This window comes from Buceros rhinoceros, unplaced genomic scaffold (assembly GCF_000710305.1).
Source record: "Buceros rhinoceros silvestris isolate BGI_N320 unplaced genomic scaffold, ASM71030v1 scaffold20033, whole genome shotgun sequence".
NCBI lineage: Eukaryota > Metazoa > Chordata > Aves > Bucerotiformes > Bucerotidae > Buceros > Buceros rhinoceros.
This window is the reverse complement of record NW_010403287.1, coordinates 3,288-14,778: the sequence shown is the minus strand read 5'-3', so window position 1 is coordinate 14,778 and position 11,491 is coordinate 3,288. Positions and strand designations below refer to the sequence as shown.

Below are 11,491 nucleotides of genomic sequence, written 5' to 3'. Positions count from 1 at the left end.
CATAAAATAAGCAGTATTTACAGCATTTTACTCCTTTTGTAAATGAAATGCTTTAAAACACGTTATAAAGCACCTTAGTAAAAATATTCTACAGATAAAAGTATTGAAGTAGTAGGAAAACCCTAACCATACCACAGCTCACTAATGGAGTCATAATATGGATTCACCAATACCTCAGTTTACAATTATTACAAAGAATCCATGGAGAAACTTAATATTGAACTTACGATTTTTATACCACTGTGTAAGGATCAACTAGAACTGCAGACAATACCAACTTCCTTTGTAGTTTTCCCAACCTCAATTAGTGGTGGTGGGGATAAAAAACAAAACAAAACTGCTCTGATTCTGTAACTTTTTTACAATATTAATGTGGAAATGATGTTTTAACACTAGTGATTAGTTGTAATTTTTTAATAAAACCACATATATAAATATGGGCAATTCCAGCAGCAGTAGCATTTCTCAGCAGAACATGATTAACCGTCCCAATTAATATCATGTGACATGATTCACAAAAACAAAGCACAGATGTCAATCAGTTATTAACACTACTTGTATTGTATACAACCAAAATTTCCATGTAGAAAGCTGGGAAAAATTATTTTGTCTTCACAGAAGTCTAAATGAAAATAAATTGTTCTGAAAATTAAAAAGAGCATCAACAGAAGCATTTTTTGTTTGTTTATATTTTCACCTAGAACTGCTGTAGTATTAATTGCTCCGAATTAAAGTGTAGATTTCTTCAGGTAAAGGATATTAACTCCCTCTGAAAGTATTAGGTAGATAAAAGAAATGAAGCCTTTGCTTCTGGATTACCAACATCATTAGCCAGCATCCAACGCCCTGGAGGTGATCCACAGCCCACTTCTCTCAGATCTATAAAGAAACGTCTTAGAGATCTACACACAATCTAGTTTCCATGGCTGAGGACTAAGATGATGATGTGACCAAAGATTTACGTCCATAAATCTAACAGTATTGTGTTCTTAGTTTGATTTAGGGTAAATCTTTTCATAGAAAAAGTTTTGAGCCAGAATATACAATTCTCCATCTTTTTCCCGAACTGCATGTGCTCTGACAAACTGAAATTGCTCCAGTGCAAATTCATAGAACTCATTCTCCATTTTCCAGATTTCAGACTGTTGTAGCTTGGCAATAGTTTCTTTTGTGGGAAGTTTTTTCTCAGTTGTTTTCCTAAGATGAGACTTCTTTCCTAAATGCAAAATGAAAGCAGTATCTTCACTTTAAGGTTCACATGATTTATTTACAGAGTCTTATACTCTTGGCATGTTGATAAACTGCATTAGAAGTGACAGAATTTAATCCAGAATTTATTAACATAACATGTGGGGTCGGAAAATCGCAGTCACTCTCACTAAATGTTAACGAATTTTGCATCAGTTCTTTTAATTCTTCCTCCTCATTCTATGAATGAACACCTCATTTAAGGAACAAGATTACTCCACATAATGGACTTGGAGCATCGACTGGTCTTTCAAAATTGATTACTTAGATGTTAATCTGGTATCAAATGTTAAGGATTTTAAAAACTGCAGAGTCAGAGACTTATGACACAAAGATGACTGAAATGCAGACTTTGACAAGCTTGAGAGGTGGGCCGGCGTGAACATCATGAAGTTCCACAAGGCCAAGTGCAAGGTCCTGCACATGGGTCCAGGCAATTGCTTAGCCACTACACAAACAAGTGGTCTCTTGCCATCAAAGTGCCCTTGACAGGTTTGAGAGGTAGGCCCGTGCAAGTCTCATGAAGTTCAACAAGGCCAAGTGCAAAGTCCTGCACATGGGTCCAGGCAATCCCAAGCACAAATACAGGCTGGGTGGTGAGCGGATTGGAAGCAGCCCTGTGGAGAATGACTTGGGAGTATTGGTGGATGAAAAACTGAGAATGACTTAGCAATGTGCACTTGCAGCCCAGAAAGCAAATAATTTCCTGGGTGTATCAAAAGAAGTGTGGCTAGCAGGTCAAGGGAGATGATTCTCACCCTCTACTCTGCTCTTGTGAGACCCCACCTGGAGTCCTGTGTTCAGCTCTGGGGAACCCAACTTAACAAGGATATGGACCTCTTGAACCAATTCCAGAGAAGGATCATGAAGATGATCAGAGGGTTGAAGCACCTCTCCTATAAAGACAGGCTGAGAGAGTTGGGGTTGTTCAGCCTGAAGAAGAGAAGGCTCCAGGGAGACCTTACAGCAGCCTTCCAGTACCTAAAGGGGGCCTGTGAGAAAGCTGAAGAGGGAGTTTTCACGAGGGCATGTAGTGATAGCACAAAGGGAAATGGCTTTATACCAAAAGAAGGTAGATTTAGATGAGATGTAAGGAAGAAGTTCTCCACTGTGAGGGTGGTGACACACTGGAACAGGTTGCCCAGAGAAGCTGTGGATGCCCCATCCCTGGAAGTGTTTGAGGCCAGGTTGGATGGGGCTTTGAGCAACCTGGTCTAGTGGAAGCTGTCCCTGCCTACGGCAGTGGGGTTGGAACTAGCTAATCTTTAAGGTCTCTTCCAACCCAAAGCATTCTGTGATCCTGTGATTCTAAGAAAATTATGACAGCACTTTCCCTAAGAAGTGCTGTCTGTTGCTATGCAATAAACCTGTTAAAATTACACATCTAGGCTCTGTACATCAGACCTTTTTCTCCCTCTAATTGTAGACAGAAGCCCTGCTAAGATGGACCTTTTTTTCATCATAATTTGCATGGCCAGCTCCTAGAAACTGAACTACTAGCTATACAACAAATGTCTTATTATGACCCCAGGAAGACAAACATGGGGCCTTTGTAACCCTTGGGCCTTCTTGCACAGCCAACCAGGTTGCATCAAGCACCATTAATTCCATCAGGGCTCCTGAGGACACGGAAATCTGCCACTACCAGCCACTACAAAACTGAAGCCCCTGCAAGGCCTTTCAAAAATGTTCTGATAAACACCTGTCACAAAGTTCTCAGTGTGGTATACCTACACAGCTGTCTTTACCCCAACCTTAGGTACTTACAGTTTGTCTAAGGCAGGAAGATACTTGGGCTGCCCTCAAAAATTTGTACTGAGAGTCTTTTAAAGAGTTTGTCTCTTATGTAAGAACATCAGCCAACTGATAGGCAAACCTGGCAGAAACTGAACTATTCACTTACGTCTAAAGAACTCACATTAAAAAACAGTGGTAAGAGGACGAAAAAAATCCATGGAATCCATGGAAATCAACCATTTAAATACCTGTGCGGTACAGTTCTGTGGCACCCCTGAAGAACCGGGGCAAAGCTGCCTCCAATAGCATGATAAAGTCTTCAAGCTCTTCAGTAACTCCCACTAGGAAGTATTCATTAATCAGATTGTATTTGGCTTGTTCCAAAGCCCATCTGCTTCCCACATTCCTAAAATGACAGAGAATAATTACAGCAAAACCTGATGTCAGCCAACAATCCCTAGTCCCTAGACGATTACTTTGTAACAGGACATTTGTATAGGAAAGGCAAGTCTCATTTCAAGTTATGAACCATTCCTAACTTCATTTCCCTTTCCAGTTTCTCTCACTTGCATTCTCTATGTCTAAATGTCTTTGTCTAAATTTGACTCCTCTAGTTATTTTGACCAATATCCACAAAAAACCCCTGGTGTTTATGGTTATTGTCTCCATTAATGCAATTTTTGGAGGATTTACATTTTCTCGATGTCAATAGTCAGTCCCCACTTTCACATTAGATACCAGAAACAGTTCTGGTATAAACACACCTTTCCTTTTGCGTCTTACAAGCATAAATGTGAACTAGAAAGTCATTGCACTTAATATGAGTACTTCTCTCCTAAAAAATAGGCAGAAATTAAACTGACATTTTTTTCCTCCTTTTTATAGCTTTAGACAGGATGAAGACAGGTTCAGAGTCCTTTATTTCTCTGCTACTTCACCTAGCCCGGGTGTGGGCTGACCAACAGGCGCTGAAAGAGAAGCCCCCAACTGGCCATTTACTTTGCTTATGTTTGGAAGAACAGTATTTTTGACAAATAAAAATGGCCTTTGATTTCACTCAGAATCCTTCAAATCATTAAATCATTTATGTCCTCCTCCTTTTTCTTTCTTTTTTTTCTTTTTTTTTAGTTTGCTAAAGAGTTTTTTTAAATCTGTGCTGCTGTTATAAAACATGCTGCATTTTAAGGTGGACACTATTTGGTTTTGGTTTGGTTTCTACTAAGTAGCTTGACTACTGGATGTCTAAAGGTTTAAGAAGCTAAATTTATCCTGATCTCAATTATTTTATTCTCCCCAGAAACTCCAGGAGCTTGAACAAAATACTTCCATTCAGAAAGAAAGATACTGTACTGACATAAGAGAAAAATATCAAGACTCCAAATCTACAGAAATTATTTTAAAAATCGAAAACATCTGTTTTCCCTCATAGCACTGCTGATACAGTATCCTAACACACTGCTTATTTAAAAACTGCAAGTGTTTCACTACAATGCTTCTTCAAAATGAAATATATTACCACAGTACCTGCGGCTCCATTCTGTCCAATCCTTCACACTTTCCCCAGCTGCATACTCAAATTTGTTAAGTTTAGATTTCAGCAGTGATATACTTGACTAACAACTTAATCTACATTTTATCTCCCTACCAGCATTCGGAGCTGTGGCCACAGAAGAATGGAATTTGAAGCCAAAGTTTCTCTGGAGCACAGTCTGAACCTCCAGCTGCCACACATTCATCAAAGGTCTGAAACAAAGACAAAATTGAGCTGAGTTTTAAAATCTAGTAAATGTATCAAACATCTCAAACCAGTCAGGTGCTAAATGTTTTAGGGACAGGAAAACACAAGATATGATGTGAAAGAAAAAAAAAAGGTATTTTTCTCAAGCCTTGCTATCATAGTGTTATTAGGAGAACCTATTTGTCTCAATTAAAACAGTACTCGGACAGTCTTTTATGATTGGAACTAATGAACAATTCGATCTTACCTGATACATTTGACACAATCATGATAAAAGATTGCATTTTTGACCTTCACTACTTATCATTTGAAGAGCTCTTAGTTAATCTACTATAAGTCAGATTGGAACAGATGTTATAGATACTATGATTGAGTCAATCCAGTTTTGACATGACCGAATTTTGCATCTACCATATAAAAAACTTACGCCATCTATATATGTACAGTTTTCTTGGAAACACCATGGAAAATGGTATTACCTGATTTAAGTGAAAAAAACCCTAAAACTTGGCATAGGAAACCAATTCCACTTCAAATTAACTAGAGATTCTTACAGGACAAGTTAAATCTGCATGGCAACAATCAAGTCTCAGACCTAAATAAAGTGGCATACTAGTGACAACAACAAAAAAGAGAATCTTTAATAGAAAAACATAAAATGATTAATACAACACATTACAAACGTTATAAATAAGAATGCATTTCAACTACTTCCAGCAAATCAGAGCTTATAGTGCATTAGGGATTTTGATGTAATGTTTCCCAGTGACTACCTAACAAGGCTGTTCAGATTATAATTCAAAACTAAACCTATACTGTTGATTTTCACTCTTTTTAGTAAGCATTAAGTCCTGTAAACAGTTTGAACTTGGTAGCATGCTCAGCTTCCCAACTCACTGATCTCTACAACAAAGCAATTCCACTGGTCAAATCATGCTCCTCATGAAAACGACAGAGTAGGCTACAAAAGATGAGATCCTACGTCTCTTTTCAAAAATGTCTTTACGATACTATATCGCCAAATCATCTCTGTAGCCAGTTCTACAAAGATACATTTTTTAAGCTTAATTTCAATTTGTTCTGCTTGAAGCTTTCATCTACCTATGCTGTAGGATCTGGACAAACTGAAATGCAGTAGCTGAAGATGGCGCCAAAACCTAAATAACGGAGTAGCAGTTAGTTACCCCCTGGAGAGAGACGAGGAATGCTCTGTCCCAAATATCTGAAACACACTATTTGGATAGAGGAGAACACACAAAGTGATTAGTCGCATTTATTAGTAGTTACAGTGTTTATAGACTAAGCTGTATTCCGTGTGATTTTTGCTTAGTTATTTTTTTCAGCGTCTCTTGGTATTTGCACAGTGTTACACTAAATTGTCAACATTACAGAAAAGCTTCACCAGCTTAGGAAAATACTGCCACTGAAGTTTTGAAAAGCGTTTAACTCTGTTAAGTGTAAAACCCGCTTACAGTTTATAAAATCTTCCACATTGTTCTAACTATAGATTTCATATACTTAATACTCTACTTCCTGATTTAAAAAAAGTCCAACAAATGCCTTACTGCAAAACCATGACAGTGGGTGTGTAATTCTTTCTGGAATTAATATACTATGGAGCCGAATTAACGTTGCCATTCTGAAACTGTGTTAGTAATAAAGGTCTGAGTAAGCTAACCTGAAATACTCCTGTAGCTACCTAAGACAAACGGAGGAAGGATAGAAATGAATGATTCATACTCCACAGTTTTCAAGGAGACTCTTTACAGATTTCCATTGTAATATTTACATTTAAAAAATTGGGTTGCTAATTATGTATACATTAAAAAAACAAACCACAAAACCCCCATCAAATCCAAAGCATTAGCAGTTCTACAGCTTTTGGCAAAAAATGTATCTCCCAGTCTTGAATGAGAGGAGGTGTAGATATCTTACATGGCAGGGTAAACTTAACTCAATACTTACAACTTTGGATATCTGAAAACATCTTTAAATTTTATTTTATTTTTTCAACAAATTGCAACATAGAGTGAATTTTGAAGATTATAAAGAACATACTTACCGTTACACTCTAGTTCAGTAGGGACATGGAAGGGGAGAATATAACTTACAAAGCCACCATCATCACCAAGGCAGATACAAGACCTTTCAGCTTTTATAAGTCATTTTAAAAAACCGGTTTGATATTAGCTGTAGTAAGATAAACATATATATATTATAAAGTGTAATTTACCTTTTTATCCCCCTGTTTTCTCCTCCGTAGCCCTGGTCTGTAATCATCTCCAAAGCGCAGAAAGTAATAATAAGAAACTAGTCGTTCTATAGGATCTCTTATGACATTTATGTAAATTGGTTTCTTTTTAACACCAAATCTAAAGTAAAAGAGGAAAAAATGTCTTTAAAGGCCAAATCAAAGCTTCTCATCTAACACTTAATACTCAGGTACTACCTGTCTCTACTGATAAAACTGAAATCTAGAGAACAGAGAAGATGACGATGAGAGGAAGTTTAATAATCACTTCCTTTCATCTTCATATCCAGTGAGTTACGTGGACAAGAAAATCAGTTCATTATCTGTTTTCCTAAGATTGTGATTTTGTTTTATGAGAGAAAGAAACAAAACTGAAATATTCTCACACAACCATTCTGACAGATAAAACAGATACACCATAGAAACGCCTTAATTAGTCTAGCAGCCATATATGTGTTTATAATAAGCACAAGGATGTTTGCTATTGAGTTCCTGTCCTCCTGAACTGTGCTATGCAATGCTGCAAGTGGTTCTCCTGGCCCGTCTCCAGTTGTCAGAGACATGAACTCTATCAGAAGGAAGACAGAGCTCTGAGCCCATCCATTACCGGGGCTGAATCCATATGACTATGCTTATTAAATATAAGCTTAAGATAGTATCTGTAACCATATTAACTTCTCTACATAAAGACATTTTCTTTAGACATTTACCCTAAGCAAATTTAGGTTTACTATGGCACTAACAGGAAGCTTGACAAAATGACATGGTAAGTTCATAGGACGCATGAGAAAGATTTAAACCACCAAAACTGTTTTGTGCAAATGCCACCTTTCAGTGATCTACATTCAAGACAGCTTTTACAATACATTTTTCAGTTTTATCTTCTTTTCCATCTGAGACATTACTGCAGTAAATAAATATGGCATCCAACATTAAAGAGGTTTCATCACAATGGAAATTGCAAGTGTGTCGAGTGCCCTGAAATAAAGCTAGAAGCTGGAAAAAAAAATCTCTCCTGTTCCTATGCAAACTGGGAAAGTATTTTGCACTGACAGAGGGCCGTTCAAGCCTCCTAGCTTGGCTAAAACAGCGAGCGCTCACAGTTTTAAGATGCAGTACCATTCACTCTGTAAATTATAATACCAGATACTGCTCGTGTGAGTACTCTTAGGCTGAAAAGCTGAAGAACAGAAACACAGAATACACATCAGCAAAGAGGGAGTTAGGAAAAAACAATTAAAAGGCATTGCTTTGGCAAAAGACCAGCACTCACTACAGATACAGCAATTGTTAAAGGCTACAGAAAGAGCAATTGATTCTACAAATATGGCCAGCAGAGTTCCAGTGAATCAGGCTGTAGCAGTTAAAGGCGGCTGCCTGTATGCCAGCTCTTACTCCCTAAAGCCCATAAAATAGGAGTGTGTGAATGTTTCAACCATTTTTAGGCAAAATTCAGACTCTGAACTGCACCCTCTTTCAGGTCCACTGAAACATCTGCAACATGCATGTGTGTGCCCTTCTACAGACTCTACTGTCTGTTTATTATAGCTTGTAGAAGGCTATAATAAATCATTTTGATATAATAGCAGCTTCAATCAAAAAATATGTATCTGTGGGTTAATAAAAGCATCAAAACCTTTGGAAATATTTGTGCTAGATTGTACTTTCATATGGATTTGCACATGACCTCGCAAAACTAGCTTCAGTTATGATAACATAAGCCACTTATTAATAAAGTTTAAATAATAATGATAATGATTCAGCATTGTCAAAGAACTTTTTCTTCAACTGTTTAACAGAGAAAATAGGGAACAAGGGTGGAACAGAAATTTTTAAAAAAAGAAGAAAAAAATTAAATTTTTATTACCATAATTTCTACATGGATGGGTTATGATAACCTGTCCTCAATACTATAAGTCATCAATTGAATCCAGTACTTTAAGCTTCAGAATAATTTAAGAGGTACTTCTGATATATTACAGTGGACCTAGGTCTGATATCTGTGTATAAGCAGGCATAGATGTTCTCAAAATATTTTACACTTCGCACCTCCAAGAACATTCACAAGAACATACCTCACAGCCTTAAAAGTGTGGGCCTTGCCAAGCACAACCAGAGTATTCAAGTTATTACTTAATAATAAAAACCCAAAGTATGAGAAAGCCAGCTGTTGTGAGAAAAAAGAAATCATCTATGTGAAAGGATAACAAACAACAAAGACAAGGATAACGCAGTCCTGGAGGTGAGATGCAAATGAAAGTAATCTGTCAAATTGCTTAGATGCTTTCTAGATGGAAAATAATTATTTTACTTTTAAAAGTTCCAGTATCTGAAACTGTTTTCAGCTTTATGAAGCGAGTAATGTATAGATAATTCACCTTTGCTGTTTCAGAAAGCCGCTATTCAGTTCAAGGGTTTATTAATGTTGCAGCATTTTAACTTCAAAAAGGCAGAAAAGAAGCTAACAAAATCTGACATATTTTATTTGATTGATTGATTTGCAATTAAGACTTCTTGTCTGTTACTTTTCGTAAACTTCAAGCTTTTTACTTGGTGCCATCGATAATTTCCAGCCACTACTGCAACCTTCTAGCGTTTTCTATTATATAATATACTGTACTGGGCAACTATGAAGCTCTCACTTCCTATTCTCATTCTTCGTAATAAAAAACTAGAATTAAAAACTTGTGTACATAACAGAATGAATAATTGAAAGCAATGACTAAACAAAAGAAATCCTTGCATATGAAAAACTCATTTCATTAAATAAATGTTTTAATACACAGAAATATAACATTACTGAGGACTGAACACCAGCAAGAGGTAAAAGTAGTGGTTAGTATTGTTTGTGCAGTCAAATATGCCGAGATCTGATAATTGCACTTCCCTTTTTAAAACATTTTCTGCATGCTGCAAGTCTAAGATGAAACGCTAGTAAGCACCTTAAACAAAACCAAGTTGCCAGTTCAAGGGGAGGTTTCACAAGACTGAGCTATTGAGGATCACTGCTTTAGATCCAGAAGAAAAAATAAGACAAGAAAAGAAACACATGGAAGTAGAAATACAGATACAATCATGAACCTTTGAAATCACTGGGAGAATTTATACTTCATTTTCTTCTAAATTTATTTTAGAAGCAGGATTTAACTCCTCTATTATTTCAAGGCTTTTTACAGCAAGTGAAATTACTACAGGCCAGAAAATTGCTTTTAAATATAACTTTAAGTATTTTGATAAAGTGTAATGGGATACTCTGATAGAGAAGAACTACATAACTTAAATGGCAGGTGGTATTACTTGTTATATGAAATACATTTGAGAACAGACATCTTAAATGACCCAGAATGAGAAACCAATCCTAAAGCAGAACTGCCAGTGTTCCAGAGAAAAGTCAGGATTTTCAGTAAACCAAGCTTGTCATGCAGACAAGGAATACCAAATCTAGCATATAAACAGTTTTGAAATGAGCCTCAGCTACATCGCATCATGCAAAAAGACAACAGAAAAATGAAAATCAAACCCAAATATTGCTCCTCACAGGAATTTCAGTGTGCACATTTTTCAAAACTGCCGTTGTCAGACGTTCATCACTAGAGGGCACTAATATCCCAGCCGGACCCAGCAGCCTAAACCATTACCGTACTCCACTGACAAACCCCACGGTAACATACTTTGCAAAGTCCAAATAAGATATATGTCCGTGGTAAAATCCTGGTTTCATTTCCTTCCAGGAAGTCACATTCTTCACAAATCGGACCTGTAAAAGCAAACAGCAGAAAGTGTTTCTGTACAGTTGGAACATAGTGAGTTTCCCTATACACGGTGTTACCTGAATTGTAAGTAAAATCTTGTAACACATTAGAAAAAAAGGCTATTTTGAATGCTACCAAAGAATTTATGCCAGCTAAAATTAACTTTTTTTTTGCAAGCATACAGATGACTCATTTTACATTGTCACAATTTTATGATCAAAACTAAACAAAAGCAGAATACAGCAATAAGAAGGGCAATTAAAGGAAAGCTACGACAAAAACATTAGCAAGACAAACATTTAAAATTTTGTAAGTCCTTTTTATTTGTAATTTGAAAGAAATGCAGAATTCCCTCAGCAATAAGAAGAAATGCAAGTACTCCCTTGATGGAATTGCCTGATATGTATTTAGTTCCTCACACAAAATTGTATGAGATTTATAAGCATGTTCTTGGGCCTGTTTTGCTGGGACATAAGAAACAAACCCGATGGTTCATTTGCACCTCCATCTCAAAATGCAATGCATGAGTAATCCAGAAATTTTATAAATGAATACAACGTAAATTAGATCTGTAGTTTACCATTTTGAACAGGTACAATAAGCCTAACATTTCAGTGAAACTCCCGTGTTAAAGCATGAAGTAGTCCTTACACAACGGCTGATAAAGCGGCTATTAGCAAACCTCGCAAAAATAGGAATAGCTTTAGATTTCAAAGAATAAAATAAGAAACACACCTCAAACCAGAAAGTATGACCAAGTGGGAC

At 36.7% G+C, this 11,491-nt stretch overlaps 1 protein-coding gene across 1 annotated transcript; it reads right to left on the bottom strand.

Moving 5' to 3' along the window:
* Positions 1-396: 396 nt before the first annotated feature.
* Positions 397-10,731, bottom strand: HS2ST1 (heparan sulfate 2-O-sulfotransferase 1; the record flags this gene model as incomplete). The annotated part of the gene is made up of 5 exons (XM_010132972.1): positions 397-1,216; positions 3,234-3,391; positions 4,631-4,728; positions 6,957-7,095; positions 10,646-10,731. Coding segments are annotated over 5 exons (708 nt in total), but the record flags the coding sequence as incomplete, so codon positions are not given.
* Positions 10,732-11,491: the final 760 nt, after the last annotated feature.